The sequence below is a fragment of the Anabrus simplex genome, chromosome 1 (genome assembly GCF_040414725.1).
Source record: "Anabrus simplex isolate iqAnaSimp1 chromosome 1, ASM4041472v1, whole genome shotgun sequence".
Classification (NCBI taxonomy): Eukaryota; Metazoa; Arthropoda; class Insecta; order Orthoptera; family Tettigoniidae; genus Anabrus; species Anabrus simplex.
The window spans coordinates 244,513,833-244,539,338 of NC_090265.1; the positions used below are offsets into that span (position 1 = coordinate 244,513,833).

At 40.4% G+C, this 25,506-nt stretch overlaps 1 protein-coding gene across 1 annotated transcript in view; it reads left to right on the forward strand.

Annotated features, from left to right (window-relative positions):
• Agps (alkyldihydroxyacetonephosphate synthase) overlaps nucleotides 1-25,506 on the forward strand; it is a 285,528-nt gene that overhangs the window by 87,173 nt on the left and 172,849 nt on the right. The window contains exon 3 of the mRNA XM_067159073.2: nucleotides 19,247-19,383. Within this exon, the coding sequence (XP_067015174.2) occupies nucleotides 19,247-19,383 (137 nt within the window). The remainder of the gene's footprint in view (nucleotides 1-19,246; nucleotides 19,384-25,506) is intronic.

Below are 25,506 nucleotides of genomic sequence, written 5' to 3' on the forward strand. Positions count from 1 at the left end.
CGTCAGGCGAAACCACATGCCCAAGAAAAGACATCTGGGGCCTCGCAAAGGAGACCTTAGAAAGCTTGACGGTAAGGCCCGCCTCCCGAAGGCGCATCAACACTTCCTTAAGGTGCAACAGGTGCTCCTCGAAAGTTTCAGAATAGACCACAAGGTCATCCAGATAGTGATATAGGTAGTTAAATTTAATGTCCGAAAACAGCTTATCCAGAAGCCTAGTAAGAACGGCGGCGCCCGTCGATATGCCAAAAGGGACGCGCAAAAATTCATATAAATTCCAGTCTGTGGCAAATGCCGTCACATGCCGCGACTCAGGAGCCAAGGGGATCTGGTAGTAGGCTTGATTTAAATCCAAGATAGTAAAATATCGAGCCTTCCTAAACCAGGAGAAACAGGAGTGTAAATCGGGGAGCGGCACGGACTGCAACACAATTTTCTTATTGAGGACCCTATAATCCAGGACAGGCCTGAACCCGCCCTGAGGTTTAGGGACTAGGAAGATGGGCGAGGAATAAGCGGACGTAGATGGTTGAATAATCCCCTGGTCAAGCATCTTATCGATGGTCTCCTTGAGCGCCTTCATCTTAGGCGGGGACAAACGGTAAGGTGGAATCCTTACTGGAGTTGAATCAGAGAGTTCGATTTTATACTCCAAAAGATTGGTCACGCCCAATTCCTCAGAAAATACGTCCGAAAAAGTGTCGCACAACTCCCTCACACTCCGCGCCTGATCCTCAGGGAGATGGCTAAGATCACATACCATCTCCTCTTGAGGGGACGTAACCGACCGGAAAGAGACAGAATTAAATGAACCAAGGGGAATCTTTACCGATTGAGAGAATCTGAACCAACAAACCCCATTTTGTAGGTCCAGAACCAATCCGGAGTAAGAAAAGAAATTTGTCCCAAGGATTACGGGACATGACAAATCCTTGGCTACATAAAAGGAGAACTTCCAAGAAAAGTTAGACACTCTAATTTTACTAGTGAAGCTACCTATAATATCGACCATAGAAGAATTGGCTGATACACAGGAAACAGAGACAGGAAGCAAGTCCGAAAACTTACATATAGCTTTATGTGCGATATACCATTTCTCGCTGACCAAGGAAACTACACTCCCCGAGTCCAGCAAGGCCGATACAGGCTCGTTCCCCATTTCAACCTTAATGAAGGGAGCACTACCTTTCAAATCCGCAGAAATCCGTAAACACTCGGGCGGAAACGTATCACATAAAGGCAGAACAGAAGCACAACGAGGGCTGTCATCAACTGGGGGACCGTGAGGGACGGAAGCCCCCTTACCTAGTCAGCTTGACGCTGAAGTTCCAGCACAGTTCTTCGCAAAATGCCCCGGACGCCCACACTTAAAACAAGCCAAATTGCTACTCCTATTAGGAACACTGGCATTAGCCGACGTGCCCACCGGGCGACGACCAGGAGTCCTAGTGGGACAACGGTTCCGCAAATGATCGCGTGATCCACACTCATAACACCTTCTCAGGTCTGCAGGCTTTCTGGAAGCGGGAGCGCCGGATACATAGGGCGATGAAGGACTACTTCCCGTACGCAAGGTGTCCGCATGACGAACTCCTTCCGCGGCGACGACCATTGCCTCCAACTCCGAAAAATTGCGGGGATGGGCCGCGAAACACAAACAAGAACGATACAAGGGGTTTATGCCCTCAACAATAGTCGAGACGATTTGCTCTTCTGAAAAATGGAGCGCGAAGACCCTGGCGTAATGTTTAATATCCAAAATGAAATCAGCCAACGACTCATCATTACGCTGGACTCTGAAGTAAAATTTCTGCACAAACGAATTTAACGCCCTAGCTGGAATAAAATGCGTCAATAAGTGCGCGTGGAATTGCTGAATAGTTTCCTGTTCCTTAATGGCCTTAACAATCCTATACGACAACTCACCACTCGCGGAGGGATAGATAATCTGCAATATATGACTACGAGAAATTCCAAAAACCAGGGCATGGTCCAGGAATTCGACCAAGAAACGAAGGAAGGCTACAGTGTCGCTCGCCGAATTGACAGAGTAGTATGGGGCCCCCTTCAACATTAGCGTTAATGGATGAGGAATATTGGAGAATATAGACACATTTGACGGTGGGATAGATTGCAAGGGTTGCTGTTCTTGCTGTTCTCCAACCTCTCTATCCCCTATAGGTTTATCCGAATCATCTCCACCTACCACGGAGACCAAAACAGGTTTGGTTTTGCCTGCCAATTTCGTCAACCATAAGTCAGTTTTCTCCAACGAGCTAAGCGCTCTACCTTCCAAGTCCTTGATTTGGGTCCTCAATTCATCCTTTAACTCCAATGACAAAAGGTCCCTAATACGCTGAACATAATGCGTGAGGCGACCTTGAACTCTCCTCAACTGATGACTAGACACTACGTCGCTTTCCAAAAATTCCATAATTGAAGCAATATCAGTTAAATTAGTATCAATCAAGGACGCGGCACTGCCCACCTTGCCATCGGTATAACAGGGTACAACGACTGGCTTATCTAAGTTGGTTCGTAATAATGCTTCATCGTTCTTGACCGTACCTCGAGATTCAAGATTCCGAATGGTCAACTCATACAGTAATTCTTCCTTTCGGAGTGAGCCCGGATAAGCTACATCTCGAGTAGACATTTTGATAACTTAAGGGACAAAATGGGGCGCAACGTGGCGGAGGGACACCGAGAGACCCCCTCCCAAGCGATCAAGTACGTTTACTAATACGACACCAGCCCCATACAACCACGCTCTGCTACCAGCTGGTGCGGCAGGTACGGGCTAGGAAAAGCGGCGGCCCGAAGGGGCTGGATGAAGGTCGCATTAAGCGAAAGATACCAACACCAATTAACAACGATATCTCGCCAAGCTTCTTTAATTACAAGTTCGGAAACTTTAACTGCTTTAAAAACATCAAGTAACAACAATTTACAATTAAGAGGATAATACCCGTATATACATTCAGAATTATTACAAAACACTAATGAGGGAGCCAGCCCTCTCTACCAGGTACAAGTTCACATGCATACGTGAAGGGTTTCGCTTTGCAACTTTCCGAACATAATATGAAAGACCTTCTAATATTACAATAAGGTTGAGAATAAATTAAGCATGGCCTTCCGAATTCTTAACCAACGCAACGCCCGAAGGCACATAGAGAATCCGTAGTGGATTACAATAACGTAGAAAAGCAACACCTACTTAACCCCACAATGGAATGTTTCGGCCATGAAAATACTTTCTTTAAACTGAATCAAACACATCAACTAGAAATCTTAAATAAAGATCGAATCCAAAGCACAAAGTTCCTATCATTACACAGTGACAAGCCTCGTTTTTACCTCAGGCACCTTAAATTTCGACATCTTAAGGGGACAGTACAATAGCAAGATCCCTCTTTCTCTCTTACCTCCGCGCTAGCGTGCCGGGTTCGAGGGGCTAGAAGGCAAGCCCAGGAGATAACAGACTGCTCAGAGTGCCAACAGCCGAATCGCCCGGCCGGCCGAGGAGAACGACCGCGAGCCGAGCAGCGGTCACGTGGACCGAAACTCCCCTCTAGAAGAGAAGGGAGTTGCAGAGGGGCGCGAAGCAAGAGAGATAGAGAGAGCTCGGAAGGGAGGGAGGACTCTTCAGGGCGAGAATACTTCTACATTTCCCTGAAGACATGCGGAACGGGCAAAAATAGATTTATTCCATAAGAGGGGCAAGGATAGGAAATAAAATACATGTAAATACATCAAATTACACAATACATAGTACAGCTTGCAAGCACATACACTGTAAAAACACTGGAGAAGGATAGTCTGGGAGGGGTATCACAGTTTACACGGTTCACAACTTATTGAAATTGATTTTGAAGGAATCATGGATATTGTTTTGAATGGACGCTATCTTAGCTTGTGCTAGTGACAAATTTCCACGGACTCCTTGAAGTATGCCTTCAAGCTTTCTACTTCTTTAATAGTTTGTTGAGAAGTAGGAAAGGCAGCTTTCAAGTCTTCTACTACTTGGGTTTTAATATTCTCCCTCATGGCTTCCAAGTCACGTGTAAGTCGTTCATTTATTTCCGTGAACTTAAAATCCATTTTTGTGTTCGACTCGGTAAATCGTTTTTCGATTTCGGTACCAGCTTGAGCAAGCCTACGTTCTGGATTTACATTAACTTGTGCTAACTTAGTGACATTTCCCTTCTGGACTTGCGTAACAGTTTCGCAATTGGCTTTACGTCGTACCGACACATAGGTCTTACGGCGACGATGGGATAGGAAAGGCCTAGAAGTGGGAAGGAAGCGGCCGTGATCAAATAACCCTTTAGGTCTTAATAGAAATTCAGATAAGATTACCTTCCACCCTTATTTCTCCTTCAAGGACTTCTTCGGTTTTGATATTATAGTAGCCATTTGCCTAGCGTGAAAATGGGAAACCACGGAAAACCATCTTCAGGGCTGCCGACAGTGGTGTTCGAACGCAGCTGTGCGTTTGCATCCGGGAGAGTGGGTTCGAGCCCCACTATCGGCAGCCCTGGAGATGATTTTCCGTGGTTTCCCGTTTTCACACCAGGCAAATGTTGGGGCTGTACCTTAAAGCCACGGCCGCTTCCTTCCCACACCAAGGCCATTCCTATCCCATCGTCGCCATAAGACCTGTCTGTGTCGGTGCGATGTAAAACAAATTGTTAAAAAGATAGATTTGCTTTTAATGAAGTTCTGAATTTTTAAAACTGTTTGTTTATTGTATAAAGTCAAGTTCCTATCACCTCAGTACAGTGGAAGATGGATTGAGCGTGACGTTTCTCCGTCTTGCGGGTGGCGATGACCCGCGTTGCTCTACTACTACTCCTCCTCCTCCCGTCCTCACCATGGAGAAGCTCTCGGCGCCATGGGACCATGTACACTCCAACGTGGGCAGCTCTAGATATTGTAGAATTTCGTGAGGATCTTGAAGGTCTAGGAGTTTGGGTCGCCGGACTCACTCAGTAGGATAGCGCGAACACACACACATTTAAGCACCCTGGACATATTGGACGGATTAGTCTGAGGTGTAAGTTTTGAACTAACGTTAATCGTTCCCATGAAAGGATTAAAAAATGCAAAGATTCCGTGTCGAATGTCAATGGATTCGAAAAGAAATGCTTCTTTAAGGTAAATCAGCTGGTCACTGACTTAAAAAAATAAAGAAATTAATTTTCATGCGGGCGAATGTCAATAGAATCGAACCTCCATTCTTCTTAACCTAAGTTACACTTGGCACAAATTATAAGAATGTTCACACGAAATATAGTTCACATATGCTTCTTAATGTTCGAAGAAGATAACGCAACTATTTGTAGAGTTCTACTGTTTTACGATTGCTTTGAATGTATTTACAAAGTTTATTAACACCACTATGACACTATAAATGGCAGTTACTTCGCTTTGGTAGAAGGTAAATGTTTTACATGGGAATTTAGTTCCGTTCACGCGCACTGTTATGCAGGCATATGGCAAGAAGGTAGCACTATTAGACTGTAAATGTATGTATGTCTGTCTGTCTGTCTCGGTCCCTAAATCCTGAGGATCGTGATCTCTGAAGATATTTCTTTGTACCCGTTTCCATCCTCCACGGTGGTCTTCTATACGGGTAGATTGTATGAACGATGTCTTTGTTGCACGTTTTATGCCATCTGTTCAACATATAGGTGCTCGCCCACTCCCCCTCTTTCCAGGCACATTTCCGAAGATTATGTGCTTTTCAAGGCTTCCTTCTCCACGACGCATAATATGACCAAAGAATTGGAGAATCTTCTGTTGACATTTTGCCGATAACCTGGTACTGACGTTCAGCTCCTTGAGGATGGATTCGTTGGTTCGAAATGCTGTCCAAGGAATGCGAAGCATTCTTCTCCAGCACCACATCTCAAATGAGTTGACCTTATTCAAATCTGAAGTTCGTAGAGTCCACGTTTCAGCACCATAGAGGAAGATAGAGCATGCCAGTGTCTGTACTAGTATCATCTTTAGCTTTACAAAAATGGAGCGATCCTTCCAAATATGAAATAACTGACATGATGTTCTTAGTCATGGCAATCCTTCTTCTGATCTCCATTTCACAGCTGTTGTTGCTAGTTATAATGGCTACCTGTTTCCCTCGGCACCCTCTGGTGCAGCGGATCCAGGACCCGCTGGCCGAGTGTTGGGATGCCGCCACCAGAATCACGTTTCTGTGGCTCCCAAGCTACATGGGCATAGAGGGAAACGAGTTAACAGATCAGGCTGCCAAGGAGGCAATTACACTGCCCCCGTTGCCTTTCAAGATTTCAACAAGTGATATTCGCTCTCAGCTGAGACATCTGGTCATGTCTCATTGGGAGATGGAGTGGCAGGCCATTCCATTTCCCAATAAGCTGAGAGCGATAAAAGGAACAACGAAGGTATGGAGGACTTCCCTTCGGGCTTCGCGGATCGTTTTCGGATCGGCCACGGTATCGTAACTCACTCGCATCTTTTGAAAGGAGAACCCCCTCCGGTGTGTACCTGCGGCGACCATCTTACCGTGGTGCACATCCTTACGGAGTGTATGGACCTGGTCGATCTTCGCCGTAGTCTTAACCTTCCGGGTACCATCTCCCTTATCTTGCGAGATGACGAGCAGTCAGCAGACCTCGTCACCCGCTTTGAGGGATAGTGGTCTGTTTTATCGTGTGTAATGGTGTCCTTTGTGCTAGTGTATTTATATCAATTGCGCTTTTATCCCATTGACTTCATTTTAGTTTGTGTTCCGTATTTTAATGTGTTATTTGAACGTCTAATGTAAATTATATATCTGCACTACCAGGCAATGCCTTATATCTTTTCTCCCTGTATCTTATTTTATTAGAAAATAAGGCATTGCGAATTAGATCCACTGCTGTTTTAATCTCATACTCATTTTCTCATCACCATATTTTTTTACTCTTCTCAGTGGATATATTTTAAAATCTTAAATATCATGTATCATGTCGTCCATCACGTTCAATTAGGGGCCGATGACCCTCGATGTTAGGCCCCTTAAAACAACAAGCAGCATCATCATCATCACCATCATCAGTTATAATGGCACCCAGGTACAACATTTCTGAAACCATTTCCATTTCGCTGAAGGCACTGAGTACGTTCAGCTTACCAGGTCTATCAACTACCATGATTTTTGTCTTTTGCATGTTGATCTGCAAACCCTAACTGATGCTCTCAGTTCTGACATGGTCTAAAAGCTCTGTAATTTCTGCCTCATCCATGGCAATCAATACTGTCATCTTCATATCGTCGTTCGTCAGTAAGGTCTAGTATCTCTTGAGTCATCCATTGTTTTTTAGGTGATCTTTCCTTTCTTCCTAACTTTTCTTCAGCAGCCTTACTGATTTCATTCTTCATGACTGTCCATTCTTCTACAGTGTTTCCGTCAGCCTTTTCATTTAGTCCCTGTGTTACATGTTCCCTGAAACAGTCTCTAACACTATTTTCTTTCAACTTGTCTAGATCCCATCTCCTTGCATTCCTTTCTTCAACTTCAGATGGCATTTCATGACCAGCAAGTTGTGGTCAGAGTCCACGTCTGCTCCTGGGAAAGTCTTGCAATCCAATAGGCCTACCTGGTTTCTAAAGCTCTGCCTAATCGTGATGAAGTCTATTTGATACTTCCCAGTGTCTCCAGGTCTCGCCCGTGTATACAGCCGTAATTTGTGGTGTTTGAACCATTTGTTAGTCAGGACTAAATTGTGATCAGTGCAGAATTCAACCAGCCGGCTTTGGCATTCCTTTGTCCCAGTCCGAATTCTCCTAGTGTATTACCTTCTCTTCCTTTGCCTACCACTGCATTCCAGTCTCCCTTCACAATTAGATTCTCATCACCTTTTATATACTGTATTAGATCTTCTCCGTCTTCATATATTCTTTCGATTTCATCATTATCCGCTGAACCAGGGCCATGGTGCGTTCGCGGCAAAAGATCGAAGAAAATAACACATAACTAGCTTAAGGGCATAAAAGAACGGAAGGAAACTTGGGATACAATGTTATTTGGCAAACTGAGAGGCAGACAAAAGTTTAAATACTTATTTATTGAGCCTTGATAAATCAAATTAATTAAAAATTGACCCTGAATATTTATAGTATATCAATGTTGAATATGCAATGTCCAATGGACTAAATACAATTTGTAAAATGTCAAAATTTTATTTCTCCTTTAACTCTTTCTTCTTCCCTACATGATAAATATTTGTATAACATATATATACATACATACATTATCATTATAGACTGTTATGCCTTTCAGCGTTCAGTCTGCAAGCCTCTGAGAATTTACTAAACGTCGCCACAATCCTCGATTTGCAACTAGTGTTGTGACTTCATTTAGTTCTTACCTCTTATCTTTAAATCGTTAGAAACCGAGTCTAACAATCGTCGTCTTGGTCTCCCTCTACTACTCTTACCCTCCATAACAGAGTCCATTATTCTCCTAGGTAACCTATCCTCTTCCATTCGCCTCACATGACCCCACCACCGAAGCCGGTTTATGCGTACAGCTTCATCCATCGAGTTCATTCCTAAATTAGCCTTTATCTCATGCCGAGTACCCTTCTGCCATTGTTCCCACCTGTTTGTACCAGCAATCATTCTTGCTACTTTCATGTCTGTTACTTCTAACTTATGAATAAGATATCCTGAGTCCACCCAGCTTTCGCTCCCGTAAAGCAAAGTTGGTCTGAAAACAGACCGATGTAAAGATAGTTTCGTCTGGGAGCTGACTTCCTTCTTACAGAACTACTGCTGATCGCAACTGCGAGCTCACTGCATTAGCTTTACTACACCTTGATTCAATCTCACTTACTATATTACCATCCTGGGAGAACACACAACCTAAATACTTGAAATTATCGACCTGTTCTAGCTTTGTATCACCAATCTGACATTCAATTCTGTTGAATTTCTTACCTACTGACATCAGTTTAGTCTTCGAGAGGCTAATTTTCATACCATACTCATTGCACCTATTTTCAAGTTCCAAGATATTAGAATGCAAGTTTTCGGCACAGTCTGCCATTAAGACCAAGTCGTCAGCATAGGCCAAACTGCTTACTACATTTCCACCTAACTGAATCCCTCCCTGCCATTTTATACCTTTCAGCAGATGACCCATGTAAACTACGAACAGCAAAGGTGAAAGATTACAGCCTTGTCTAACTCCTGTAAGTACCCTGAAACAAGAACTCGTTCTACCATCAATTCTCACTGAAGCCCAATTGTCAACATAAATGCCTTTGATTGGTTTTAATAATCTACCTTTAATTCCATAGTCCCCCAGTATGGCGAACATCTTTTCCCTCGGTACCCTGTCATATGCTTTCTCTAGATCTACGAAACATAAACACAAATTCCTATTCCTCTCGTAGCATTTTTCAATTACCTGGCGCATACTGAAAATCTGATCCTGACAGTCTCTCTGTGGTCTGAAACCACACTGGTTTTCATTCAACTTCCTCTCAACGACTGATCGCACCCTCCCTTCCAAGATGCCAGTGAATACTTTGCCTGGTATACTAATCAATGAGATACCTCGATAGTTGTTGCAATCCTTCCTGTACCCTTGCTTATAGATAGGTGCAATTACTGCTTTTGTCCAATCTGAAGGTACCTTACCAACACTCCACGCTAATTTTACTACTCTATGAAGCCATTTCATCCCTGCCTTCCCACTATACTTAACCATTTCAGGTCTAATTTCATCTATTCCTGCTGCCTTATGACAATGGAGTTTATTGACTATCCTTTCCACTTCCTCAAGCATAATTTCACCAACATTATTTTCCTCCTGCCCATGAGCTTGGCTGTTTGCAACACCACAAGTATGATTTCCTTTTACATTGAGAAGATGTTCAAAATATTCCCTCCACCTCTCCAGTGATTCCCTGGGATCTATTATAAGTTCACCTGAATTACTCAAAACACTGTTCATTTCCTTTTTCCCTCCCTTCCTAAGATTCTTTATTACTGTCCAGAAAGGTTTCCCTGCTGCTTGATCTAGCCTTTCCAGGTTATTACCAAAATCTTCCCATGACTTCTTTTTGGATTCAACAACTATTTGTTTCGCTCTGTTTCTTTCATCTACGTACAAATCCCTGTCTGCCTCGGCTCTTGCTTGGAGCCATTTCTGATAAGCCTTCTTTTTACGTTTACAGGCTGCTCTCGCTTCATCATTCCACCAAGATGTTCGCCTTTTCCCGTCTTTACAGACAGTTGTTCCTAGGCATTCCCTTGCTGTTTCTACTACAGCATCCCTGTATGCCACCCATTCACTTTCTATATCCTGAACCGGCTTACTGTCTACTGTTCGAAACTTCTCACTAATCATATCCATGTACTTCTGTCTAATTTCCTCGTCCTGGAAATTTTTCTACTCTTATTCGTTTGCAGACAGATTTCATTTTCTCTACCCTAGGCCTAGAGATACTTAGTTCACTACAGATCGGATAGTGGTCTGTATCATCGAAAAATCCCCGAAAAACTCGTACATTCCTAACAGATTTCCTGAATTCAAAGTCCGTTAAGATATAGTCTATTGTGGATCTGGTGCCCCTAGCCTCCCATGTGTAGCGGTGAATAGCCTTATGCTTGAAGAATGTATTCGTAACAGCTAAACCCATACTAGCACAGAAGTCCAGCAAACGCTTCCCATTCCCATTAGCTTCCATATCTTCCCCACATTTACCAATCACCCTTTCGTATCCTTCAGTTCTATTCCCAACTCTCGCATTGAAATCGCCCATTAGCACTATTGTATCCTTGCTGTTCACCATGACCACAATGTCACTCAATGCTTCATAAAACTTGTCAACTTCATCCTCATCTGCACCCTCACATGGTGAATATACGGACACAATTCTTGTCCTAATTTCTCCCACTGACAAATCTACCCACATCATTCGCTCATTTACGTGCCTAACAGAAACTATGTTGCATGCAATGGTATTCCTATATATATATTTATAAAATATTTGTATAACATACTTTTTAAAAATCAGAAATATCCTTATAAATGCGACGGTTATCATTAAGAACTTTCTTCACTATCAGAAGAAGCAATTATTTATACAACAAAAAATGGAAGATAACTTGAAGTGGTCACCTAGCTAAATTAATTATATTACAAAAAGTAAACAAAGAATAAGTGAATGCTAGTCGATAAAATCCCAATCAAATAAAATGACTGATGTCGGGTCCAGAAATCGAACCCACATCCCAATGAATCCATTGACAAAAATTACGAAAATAAAACTCGATTTGCCATCCACATAAAGAGTGAAACACGACTAAAAGAACGTATAAAAGAGGAAAATATGTACACATAATATGAAAAGAAACAATAAACAATATACACATGCAATTGGCTGTAGAAAAAAATTATGTGACAACAAAAATCCATGGTTGCCTCAGAACTCGAACCGATGATACCCAGGATGGCATTGACAAACGGGTCTATAATAACTCCCTTTCTTAATTAATCATAGGGTCAACAAATAAATAATAATACTGGCGTTCCAGTTAGTTAAATATTATTATAAATCTTACATGGAAAAGTAAAAGAATCCTTTAAACTATAATCGGTGCCGCGCTGCCTTCATTCTAAGTGGAATAACTCGAACAATACAGTATACAGTAATCCTCTACAAGGGGCAAGCCCTTTTCCGTCTCCCCTCAGGTTGTAAATCTCTGGACGTCAATGCCCTAGCAAATAATGGCCCAGTGTGGCAGAAATATTCTTTCAACATCTCAAGGCGAAAACAAATCGTTTCCCCTGAAACACATATTTGTTAAATAATCTCATTTCATTACGTATTCTCATACCATATTTCCAAAGCTCCACTGGCTTATTAGTTCACTGCCTTATCACAATTCTTTAACTCAATATCGGGCCACCTTTTGTCTTATATTCACATCCTCAGAATTAGAATGACCAGGTTCGCTTCCATCCGATTACAGAATGCAGCCTAGGTTTTTCCTACATTTTAAACTCAAACCAATAAAATCAAATATGGATTTTAAACATATCCATAATGTTATCCTCGTATATAGAAAGGGAAAATATTCGACATTAAAGGAAAACGCTAATCTCAATAGGAGGGCGTTTGTTCGATGTCCAGGCATGTCACAAGTTACGCAAATAATTAATACAGCCATCTACAAATATTATCATGCAAATTACGTGAAAATAAAAGTGCCTTCCTATCCTGATGTTAACAGCCGATAGTCCATTTTTGCAAGCATAATCACCATGCATTATCATAATAAGCTTGGATATCACGTAAATAAATTATACAAAATTACGGTTTAGCTCAGTGCCAAAACAAATCTACATTCTATTACTTTTACCTAATCTAAGTACTCTCAGACTAACTAATATTTTATCATCACATCAAATACATGCATTACGTTAATTATATATATATATATATTTAAGCCCATGGAGTAGACTATTAATTCAATGAAATGAACATAAATGAATATGAAGACCACTCACAAGTTCTCTCTCTAATTCAAAAATACATGCAATTTACATGTCTAACCTAATTTATGTGATCTGCATAATGAATAACCGCGCATTTATATAAAAAATTATTTCATTTTAGTACTTATCATCATGTCGTAACAATCCAAGGTTCGGGTCCTGGGAAAGACCCTCATTTTTCCTTTTTAAGCTTACATGGTGTTGACATTGGTCACGGGTTCATGTCCGTTGCTACTCCCGCTGAACGCGTTCATAATCCAATGGTTATCTTCTACACTTATAACAGCTTTTATGAGATTAACACTTGTTACGTCACTTTAACACAAAAAAATACAATTATAACACTTTAATGAAATTAACACTTGTTGCATCACTTTTTAAAAAAATTACAATTATACCGTTCTTGCGGTCACATAACTTTCAACATTTTTAAATACTATTGTTTGTAGACAATTATAATATTCTCGAAGATGTAAACTGTATATTTGCAGTCTGAAACACTAAATAAATCAGAACACCATCAAACCGTGGTTCTGCCTTGAATCCTTCGCGTCAAGTTGATACTGTTGTCATCACCGCCCTTCCTTTTATAAACTTTCCCCCACTCATGCAAGAGACAGTGGCAAATCCCCACTACTTTTTTAAATTAATAGTTCGACGTGTCGTATGACATCTGTAATACACTCAAACGTGTGACTCAGTTTCTTAAGTAGTCTGGTTATGTGCGGAACCTGGATTGTTCGGCCATTTATTTAAAATTAATTATCAAAATAATGCCCCTACAATGTCCTCCATGAGGGTGCTGCGTACAAAGGAAGCGTCCGGACGCTTAGCGTGTTATATAATGTAACGATCGCGTATTTTTCCACACGTTAATATATTATAAATAATTGGAATTTTGGCAGATGTCTATAATGAAATCATATAACATCCCGAGGTTTTCCATATTAAATATTATGCATGTCTCGAAATCTCATCATACAAATGCTACTTGCGAGCTGGCAACATTGTGCTTCGGCCATTTTTTCAACGGGTTAAGGTATCATCGATTTTTCTGGCTTGACATTTTCTTCTTTCTCTCTCTCTCTCTCTCTCTCTCTCTCTCTCTCTCTCTATCTATCTATCTATCTATCTGTGTATTATTTTAGTTATGACGGAGTGGTGTTTAGCAGGCTACAAAGGTTGTGTAAGCAGGTGCGACCTAATGCAACTTTTTGTAACAAGTACGAGGGAGGTTTACAAAGGTTTTTCACTGCCAAATAATTAATAAATAAATATGTACATGACCGATAAGGTCACAATGTATATATATATTTATAAACAACCGGAAAATAAAAGTCCTGACTGACTGACTGACTGACTGGCTCATAAACGCCCAGCCGAGACTATTATAGCTAGACATGACTTTTTTATTATGTGTTCTTATAAGTGAGTAAGGAAATGCTAAGAAAGGATTTTACGAAATTTTGATTTAAAAGTGTTAATATGGGAGTATATTCGAAATATAACTTCTGTGATTTTTTCGACCGCGAAATAAAATACAGCTTCGTTTTTGCTCCAAAACATACTTCCTATAATTCCCTAATTTCTGCACTTCTAACAAGGAATCGTCTTAACAAGGGGTGCAGAGAGTTGAATGGTATATTCGAAATCTACCTTTTTTCTCGACTTTCTCGGCCACGAAATAAAATACAACTTTATTTTTGCATTAAAATATTCTTCGTATACATTACTAAAATATGATTTTAGAATTTGCTGAAATTAAACTTCCAAGATGTGCAAAGGATTGATCGAGTGTGTATCAAAATTTACTATGAAATAAAATAAACTTCATTTTTGCACTAAAACATTATTCATATAAATTCATAAAATACAATTTCTGAATTTCTTGAAATTTGATATCAACACTGTTCTCGCTAACAAATTGTAATCGGGCGAGTTGGCCGGACGGTTAGGGGCGCGCAGCTATGAGCTTGCATCCGGGAGATAGTGGGTTCGAACCCCACTGTCGGCAGCCCTGAAGATGGTTTTCCGTGGTTTCCCATTTTCACACCTGGCAAATGCTGGGGCTGTAGCTTCATTAAGGCATGGCCGCTTCCTTCCCAGTCCTAGACCTTTCCTATCCCATAGTCTCCAGAAGACCTATCTGTGTTGGTGCGACATAAAGCAAGTAGCAAAAAAAAAAGAATTGAATTCATTACTGTGAACACAACTACCTCTTAATGACAGCTTAGTCAGGATAATTGAAGAGTTGGCTGCGATAACAGCATAAGTAGATTCACATTATTTTGAGAAACAGAAGCATGAAGTTAGTTAATGTTCCAAGTTAACAGTAATATTTGGAATTAAACTGAATTTTATTTAAAGATATTTATAGGGGTCAGGAAATTTATTTCTCAAAGAATTTGATTCATCTCTTAGCTGATAAGAAAAGCAGTTATTCAAAATTGTACTTTATAAGCTGTTTTGCATGAAGTAGGAATATTAGATTTTATCATATACCAGTATTGCTCAGGGAGTTAGGAAAACATGGTAGCTCACTATATCGGGATGGAAGTGGCAATTTGTCCCACCCAGGATCTCTAAAATGTCTTATCGGATTCCTAAGGAAACTGAAAATGTGTCAACTTAAAAGAAAACGTTAAAAAATTTAAGTTGATTTTTCTTTATTTATTATTTACATTTTTGCTTTGCAAGAACGGCTGAGAGAAATTTGTCGCTGTACTAGGCTACAGTCGCTGCCCCTTCGCCCCCCCCCCCCCTCCCTTCTGACAACAAAAATTGGAACATTAAAAAAGAAATATTGCTTTCTGAACAATCACTTTTATATCTCATTTTATTGACAAAGTGACTTCCTAAATCCGAACTGGAATAAAAGAAAAACAAAAAGCAGATCATAAAGTACATATGTTAACATTGATGCTTTCACGGCCCGTACTTGTAGGCATAATATGGCGGAGAAGAATTCTCTGCAAAATGTAAAGAGTTTACCTTGTTTTCTTGACACAGCAAAAGCCCACAAGCCCATATCATGTATATGAAGTATATAAATTGGATTTTGATGTTGTGTTACTTCCTTGTTTGAAATAATCTGCTAATACCACATTATTGACCAAATTCATGATGATTCATCTTCACATGCTGCATCATCAGACTCTACAGAATCATTACACACAGACATGAATTTCTCATACCACTGAACATTTTCAGGTTTTAGTATTTCATTAGTGAAAGAACTTCAACCAGGTTTTCTTACGTCACGTAGCTTCAAATAATTAAACTGAGAAAGCTAACATTCCTCTTTAAGAAGATAAATGACATGTTGAGAGTGTAGGACTGTGACCCTGATACAACACCATTATGGTAATAAAGTTGCACAAATTTCTGTATCATGAATCTATTGCCTTTAGCAGGCGGCATTCTTAGGAACACAGGTCGAAGTGCTGGTACCCAGTCTTTTACTAATTTACTAATTGTGATGCTGTTACTACACTGAATTATTCTAGATGTATCCAACTATTCACAAATCCTTCCTTTCACTCGTTGACATATTCTCCAACCAAAGAACTGACGACAACTGAACTCGCCACTTGTTAAGTATGCCTCGTGCAATAACAGCGTAGCGCAAGGTGCCAGTTTTAGTGAGCTCCTAACTTCTAGTGACCTGGACTGGGTTTAGTTTAGGGACTGGGAAATTCAAAAATGGTATTCATGCAATCATAGCGTAAGTAGATTTAAGCTGTTATTGCATCTAACTCCTCAATTGTAAGAAGGGACTTACAACAACATGAAATGATAAAATAGGCACTACATCGATTGCATTTGACAATACAATGGCTGTTTTCAGATGACATTTTGGTGGTGATCAGGTTGTAGAAGACTGTTTTATGTCAACTTTATCATTTACATGGAAGCCACCTGCTAGATTTAGTAGAGAAAGCTCAGTTTTTACAAATTTATTTTGTTGGTGAAGATGAAAAGGCAGTGTGTCAAAAGTTATGAGAAAATCTTGCTCATATAATGAAGTTACAGACACACAAGCTGTACTGCTACAAGTAGTAGTAGTAGTAGTAGTAGTAGTAGTAGTACTAGTAGTAGTTTCAATGATGACCTTACATTACTTATTAAAATTATATTTTATAATTGTATCTAGATTGATTGCATACTTAAAATGGGATCACCTACAACTTCCCTTATAGCAGACATTCCTGACACTCAATAAGGAGTGTTAAGTTTTAGCTCTTTTGTATTCTATGGAATGGTACCCTGGCCTCCCATTTGATTAAAATAAGTGGAGTCAGGTTCAACAACACCTCCATCACTGCAGTTGGGGTCATTCTGAAAACTCTAGTAATAACCAGCTAAGCCATTCATTGAATCTTGCTCAGCAGAACTGTCATTCTGTGTTAGACTACCAGACTAAAGCACTCTATAGCATGGATGGCTTTATTACCCTAGTATACAATCAGTGGATCATAGTAGGTTTTATTCCCCATCTATTAGGGGCATAGCCAAGGGGGAGTTACTGGGATTAGAACCTCCCTCCAGTGGGATTTCTACAAAAGAAAATAAACAGAAACTAACAATAAACAAGTGAAAGTTGACTCAGGGGTTGGCTCTTTTGAATATTCATAGAAACAAAATTGTAAAACCAACAGGATTTCTAGAATTTTTTTCTAAGAAGCCTCAAAAATTGTATTTTAGATTGTAATCGGAACATGCCATTCGCCAGAAATCTATTTACTTCATCATATTGTTCTTGTTCTGTATTTTAATGTAAGATTTTATAATATAGCAGTACTGCAATGTTGCAACGTGAATATCAACATAATATACCGGCATCAGTGTCCTTATGACATTCGTGCATGCACGCACCATACACGCACAAGCACCTTCATTAGGTTCTATCATTTTGTAACCATAACCCCCTTCCCCATCGGTCGATCTTGGCTTTGCTACTGTCTTCTGTTATCTTATTTTTGACTGGTTATCACAAAAGGGGTTGTGAATTTTTTGTAGATTTTATTAAAATGTTGTAAGCTTGGAGTCAAGAATTACTCCCAAGTAGTTAACCTTACCCGACATTTTAATTTCTTCAGCATTGAGAAATCGAGGTCCTAATTCATCAAAGTTTCTTTTCCTGGTGATGGGAACAATTGCAGTTTTATAGGAGCTTATTTTCCCTTTCTCATTTTGTGCCCGTTTGGAAACATTAACTGCTTTTTGCATTTGCATTTGTTCCTTTGTGAATTTTCCTTGCACAAGGATAACTATATTGTCAGCATAGCCAATGATATTGTCTTAACTCCTAAGAACAATCAGTAGTATGTCCAACGCAAGATTCCACAGCAACGGAGTTAACACCCCTCCCTGCAGACAGCTGCCAGTAATTCCAGCTGTTAGATTGCTCCCCATTAGGAACACATTTACCACTCTGCTTTGAAGCACTGACTCATTCCACCTACATGGGGTTTCATCCAGTCCACATGCCCTGACCACGATGGTCATAGAATGAAAAGATGTGTTGTCAAAAGCACCACCTGTGGGTGGGGGCAGTAGAATAACACCCATGGTATCCCCTGCGTATTGTAAGAGGCAACTAAAAGGGTCCCCAGGGGCTATGAACAAGGGAACATGGGTTAGCAACTATGGGGCCCTTGGCTGTGTCCTGGCATTGCTTCCACTTGTGCCAGGCTCCTCACTTTCATTATACTATCTGCCCTACCTTGGTCGACTCTTGTTCTTTTCTGACTCCGATGGTATTAGAACACTCGAGGCCTAGGGAGTCTTTCATTTTCACGCCCTTCGTGGCCCTTGTCTTTCTTTAGCCAGTACCTTCATTTTTCGAAATGTCGGATCCCTTCCATTTTCTCTCTTTGATTAATGTTATATAGAGGATGGTTGCCTAGTTGTACTTCCTCTTAAAACAATAATCACCACCACCACCACCACTACCACCACACACTGCATCCAGTAATGCTCCCAACATCACCACGTTGAATTCCAGAGTTTTTCCCAGTCTCTGTACTGCCTGGAAAGTGCAATCTCTGTTGACATTCCTGCTCTGTAAGCAAGCTGGTTCTGATACAATGGTCTGTTAGCCAGAACATCGTTCCTAACATATCATTCAAGCATTTTCTCAAGAGTTTTGAAAATGAATGACATGACATAGATTTCCTAGGTTTTGGGATAAACTCCACCCTGTTATGTCTCAACTACATTGGTAAATATCATAGAGCTAAACTTAATTCATTTTAATTACTTTTAATCAATGCCCCAGCAAGCGTTTTAACTATTATTGTGGTGTTGCCCCTCTCTTATGACATGGACAAGGGGTTGGACTTGCTAGCTTGCTTTTGTTTAAAATTATTAGAAATGATTTCTAAGACCCATGCATGTTAAATCACAATTTTCTTCTTTAGATATAGAAATTATGGTTTGATGAAGTTTACTACAATATTGTAATATAAAAATGAAAGCGAGAATTTTGTGGCTTGTTATTGGAAAGCACTTGTCTTGTGCAAATAGAAGTTTCTTATAGCAAAGTTGTGAGGACTTAATTTGAGAGGAAGTGTGTATATCTTTTGATTTTAACAGCGACTGCTTGGAATAGGTGCCCTATACAAACACTGTTCTGCTTACATGTTTCATGCCTTTATTAAATAATTTACCAGCACTCATGTGAATATTATTTTTGGTTATTTTCAGATATCCAATTGGCCAGCTTTCACTACCGTATTTTACTCAGTGGGTCATTGATGTTTTTGATGTTGATATCAGCAAAAGCAACATTCCTCAACCACCTCCCAAAGAAGAGGATTATCCAGTTCCAAAAATAGATAAAGGTATGGCTAAGAAAACTGTTTATAATGCAATTTTTGTAAAGATGATTTCTTTGTAGTATTGATTTATAAATTGTAAAGTATTCTACATTTGTTGACAGTAGATATACTGTACCTGTGAATATTTTCTGGTTCTGGTACTTTGTTTGCACCTGTATCTACACTCTCACTTGCAAACAGTCCTAAGCTAAGGAAACATGATGGCTAGCATAATTGGCTGTCACACAAATTTTAGTAAAACATGGAAAAGTATGTAAAGGTACTTTAAGGCAGAAACAGGTTCTGTGGGGAACATACCAGGATTCATTAATGAAAAAAGGGAGTGTATATTTCAGGATTTACAGAGGGCAGAAGTTTTCAACCAGCAGTATGTAAAAACTGGTTACAATGCATATAGGAGGTGACAAATGCTAACGAAGTACTGAAATTTACCTACTATTACAGATATTTACAGTAAGATACAAAAGTTGAAAACTAGAAAAGCAGCTGAAATTAAGATTTCTGGGTATATACTGTAACAGGAACGCCCGTACTTCAGTTTATCGGAGAGCATGAGGAACGACAAGGCGTGTACGGCCCATGCTAAGAGAGTAAGAGAGAAGGGTAGTGAAAGAAAAATTCATGATTAAGTGGATCCTTCAGTTTATTCAATAAATAGGCAAATAATTATGTCACCTTTTATAGCTGAATTGTAGATTTGTCCCTGAGGGCGTGAAGAGGACGTTGTCCCGCGGCGGCTGCGTCGTCTTGCGGTCGGCGTCGGCATTGTCTTCCGTCGTTGGTGTTTGTATTAGTGTTGATGACTCGAACCAGAGGCAGGAACGGGGAAATGTGGAGCTTCCACGTTTGACGTCATGGGGTACTGGTGTGACACTTCCCTATGGCGAAGCACGCCGAAATAGTTCCCACAGCAGCAAGGATAAAGTTAGAGTCACAGTTCGTATTTGGAATAATACGCAAATGAAACAATCTAGAACCTTCCGAGGTGCGGTTATCAAGCACTTCATAAAGAAAATTAAATTTATCGAGTACAGTCTCTGCACTGTACTCCACCAGCATAATACATTTGTTGAAATAAATGACAGTCCAAATTCCCGTACGTCGTGATTTTCAGATTAACACTGGCACTTAAGATCATAATGCAACACAGTTCAACGGATAGACATAGTCTTTAAAGGAAATTGAGGCTGGCTAGAAATACTACCGCTGCTTTCACACAGTCTTTGAACGAAATCAATGCTGGCACAGTTAATGCAAGAACACAGTCTTTAAATGAAATAAAGCTGACACAATTAATGCGAGAACACAGTTTTTAAACGAATTCAAAGCTGGCACCGTTTTATAGGAGAACACAGTCTTTAAATGAATTCAAGCTGGCGAGAACACAGTCTTTAAACGAATTCAAAGCTGACACAATTAATGCAAGAACACAGTCTTTAAACGAATTCAAAGCTGGCACAGTTTATGTGAGAACACAGTCTTTAAATGAAATAAAGCTGACACAATTAATGCGAGAACACAGTCTTTAAACGAAATTAAGCTGGCACAGTTTATGTGAGAACACAGTCTTTAAATGAAATAAAGCTGACATAATTAATGCGAGAACACAGTCTTTAAACGAATTCAAAGCTGGCACAGTTTATGTGAGAACACAGTCTTTAAATGAATTCAAGCTGGCGAGAACACAGTCTTTAAACGAATTCAAATATACAGCCGGACCGAGAGACGAATTATGTCGCGACGTGCTTACTTGCACACACTCGCTGACTCACGGCTTACTGCCGACTCACTCCACTCTCTGCCTTCAGCACACTGCCGTCGCATACCGCACACTCTCTCTGCTTTACTGCAGGCTCTCTGCTTACATTCTGCCTTACCCCAGGCCGGCGACTCGCTTATATTTCGTTCATGCAGCAATGGAACACGAAGGAACCTTCTGCGTGACGTCGCTTGTCCTTGGCTGGTGTTCTGGAACGTCGCGAACTTGCTCGCAGTTCTCATTATGCCTGTGCTCTCGGCGCAAGTTTTAAATGCTTACGGCCGGGTGTTAGCGAGCTTCTCTTAATAAAAGAATGAAACGTGAATGCTCGTAGGGTGTTACCGTTTCATCTCCCCCCCTGCTCGGGAAAAAGAAAATTGCTGGGCAATTTTCTTTTCGCTCATCTCCTAGTAAAGTATTTCTTGAGATTGGCCGAGTTGAAGATTCCCTCAACGTCACTATCTGCCCTTCCTACTTCGTAGGCACCATTATCTAGTGCGGTAAGTATCCTGAAGGGTCCTATGAACAAGGGACAAAATTTGGCGTAAATTCCCTGGTCAGGGTGTGAAACTGCAGGCTTGCGTATTAATACTAGGTCATCCACTTGTAAGGGTTGTCGAAACTTGTGATGTCGTAACTTCTTTTCTCGGATTTGAGCAGCATGTCGTAATTGCCGAAGTGCCTTAGTAATGCGAGCTTGTTGGCTCACTGCTGCGTCAGGTTGATCAGGCAAAACTCGATCCCAAGGTCTGTCAGGGGTGAGGCCTTTATGTACACTCAAAGGGATGTCCTGAATAGACTCATGCATGGTGGTATTGACGATCCTTTGCATAATGGGCAGAACTTCAACCCACTTCCAATGCTGTTGTCCACAATACAACCTACAGAATCTGGCAATTTCGCGCATAACCCGTTCGGCTGGGTTGGCTTCCGGGTGTCGGATAAGGCCGTTTCTTATAAGGTGATGTGTCAGTAACATCTAAGTGGTGCTTGAAACCCTTAATGACTCCAGGTTTCTCAGAAAATACATCTGGAAACTTCTTAAAAAGCTCTTGGATTGCCTTTATTACTTTATCATCATCGTAATCTGGGCTTTCAGCTACATTGGCGTAAAGCGTGAAGTTGTAGTGGTCCTCGTTAAACTCATCATCGATAATGGACGCCATCTGGTCCTCTACGGGTCCCACTTCCTCGGGTCGCCCCTCTTCGTGGACGCTTTCTTCGACAGGCGGAGCCTCGCTCATCTTGCCTTCTACTATGCCCACCGGGGTCTCACATTCCGGATTCTTCACGTCATTATAAGTAACCAACTGTAGCCCTACAGATTCGACGTGGAAAAATTTAATCACATTAGCGGGATAATCAATGATTCCCCCATGTTGAATGAGAAAGTCTGATCCAAGAATTAAGTCAAGTTTCATTTGCGTCAAGATCAAAAATAGATGTTGGAACTTAACACCACCAATTTCTAACTCAAGAAACGCCTGGAATTTGCATTTAATAGCTTTGTCAGGAACTATGCCTTTAACCTTAACTTGAGCAACCGGCAAGATGGAGATGTAGGTCGTCTCCTGCGCCACATCTATTAATTTCTGCGAAATTAGTGAGGCTTGCGATCCCGAGTCTACTAGAGAGTGGACAATCATATTGCCTAACTTAATGATAATGATCGGTAAGCCGCGTTGTATCTGAGGCTGTCGTGGTGTTGAATCCTCATATAGTAAATCTGCATCCTCCAAATACCAATGGTTAATGAGTGCGCTACATACTACTTCTCCTCCCTCCGGGTTTTCAGGCAGTCTCTTTATTGCTTCGACAAAGTTTTTTTTTGTACCCGTAGCTCTTGGATCCATTTCCGTTCTCTCATTTCTTCTCTGTATCTCTGCCTGGTATTCCAAAGAAGCTGCTCCAGGTAAACCCTCTTCCCTGTTCTTATTCCTTACATATTCCGTAGTCTCTCTCCAACGTTTCTCTAATTCTTCCCGCTGGGAGTTCCTATTATCATTGGGTTGATTAGCTGCCTGCCTCCATGAAGGTCCAGGTTGAAACTTAGCCCTCCCTTCGTAGGGGCGATTCCTAGATCTTCTATACCGAAACGGAATATCTCGGCGAGTTTCTCTTTCTTCTCGCGGTTCTGGATTTACTTGAACTGGAGTTTTCATTTCCGTAAAGTTGGTTGTAGTTTCTTTGGTTCGACCTGCTTTTGCTGCGCTCTGAGTGTGCGCAGTATCGAGTTTCCTCAGGACATCATCGAGCTGCTCCAAGTCCTGGACGTTTGCTGCCACCAATATTTCCTGAACATTTGGTGGAAATTGCAGCGTTATGACCTGAATAAGTTCTTGCTCCAGTAAAGGAGGGTCGAAAAACTGCATCTTTTTAAGCTGAGATATGAGATAATCTGAATATCGCGAGGAATTGACGGACGTGTTATACTTTCTAGAGTATAATTGAAGTTTTATCAGGTGCTGAGCCTCAGCACTCCAAAATCGTCTAAGTAAGGCTTCCTTAAATTCTTCGTAAGTGTTAATACTGAATTTAAAAGCGGTAAACCACATTAACGCCTTGCCTTCTAACAATCGAGATGCTATTCGTAAACGACGGTCGGTCTTAACGTGATTTTCTTGAAAGAATTCTTCGAGGTTGAGGAGAAACTCCTTAGCAGTATACTCCTCTTTCCCCGAAAATTTGGCTGGTTTTTCCTCAGTTATTTTAAAAATTGTGGAAACATTCATGGATTCTCCACTAGTGTTGTGAAGGCTAGATGATGAAACATCCTGTTCGATTTGCGATACTTTGCTGTTGAGAGCTTCTATACCCCCTTGGAGTTCAAGTTTTAGGGTTTTAATTTTCCCCTGTACGGAATTCTCAATTTCCTTGACCTCCTTCTCTATGTCGGTCTTGACTTCTGCTACATCGCGACAGATACGAGTAATCTGCGTGTGAGCATTATCTAACTGAGTCTTGACACGTTTATCGGCCTCCTCTTGCTGACTTTTCAGAAGAGTAATTTCGTTTCCCAACTTCATGAAATTATTTTTAACAGATTCATGAAGTTTGTCTTGAATAGACGCGATTTTAGTTTGCGCAAGAGATAATTGAGCATGGGACTCTTGAAATTCTTCCTTTAAGCTTTCTACTTCTTTAAGGACTTCCTGAGAAGAAGACGGGAAAGCAAGTTTTAAGTCCTCCGCCACTTGTGATTTTATATCTTGCTTAATGATTTCTAAGTCACGAGTTAATCTTTCATTTATTTCCGTAAACTTAGAATCCATTCTTTTGTTAGATTCTTTAAATCTTTTTTCAATTTCGGCACCTGCACTATTGAGCCTACGTTCCAAATTATTATTAACTTCCGCAAATTTTTGATCAACAGATTCTGTCAATTTTACAATGTTGGCAACATTAGCTTCCCTTAGTTGAGTGATACTACGATTAGTTGCTTCATTAGCCTCCCTAAGTTGACCTATACTAGCCTTAGTGGCTTCCAGGGTCGCGTTAGATTCTTTAAGTTGAGCTCCTAAAGTATTGTTAGATTCTTTAAGTTGAGCTCCTAAAGTGTTATTAGATTCAGCAATCCTACGCCCGAGATTAGTGTTACTTTCCGTAATCCTGTCATTTAGACTGATTTTTAAAGCCTCGATGGCAGCTAGTATATTTTCCATATTAATGTCGTTATTTTCACAAAATGCAGAAAATACAATCATTCACCTCATACGTAAAATCACCATTATTGTCCAATGGTAAAGTTCAAAATTTCACCAACACAAAATATCAAACACTTGTGCATAAAATTAAATATCACCATTATTGTCCAATGGTAAAGTTCAAAATTTCACCAACATAAATATCAAAATTTATATAAGCCTGTGCATGAATATTATGCCTGAAATGTTTTACATAGCAAGAGAAAGAGAAAAATAATCACTTGTGCCATAAACTTGATCAGAGTTCTGTGCCAAAAGTTTAAAATTTCGTCAAAGTCATTGAATAGGGAACATGCATGATCCGGGGTTTTAATTAAAAATATGCTAATCTGATTCAAAATTTCATGCAGAATTCAAAAATGTGATCAGAATGTACAAATAATAACTCGAAACGTGATAAAAATCAACGAAAATGTCACGTCACGCAAGCACGCGATCTCATTGGTCTGACGTCATGGTACAGGTTGACTGAATTAGCAGACGAAATAACACATAGTGTACTGTGAGAAGCAGGATACACTTCGTGTATTTCTACTTTACGTTAGTGTCTAGTATGGTTAAATTCGAGGTCTATACATTGGATAATAATCTGAGTGGTATATTTTAGACTTAAAATGAATCCTGCGCAGACAGTGAGGCAGAAAACTTATAAATGGTGAAGAG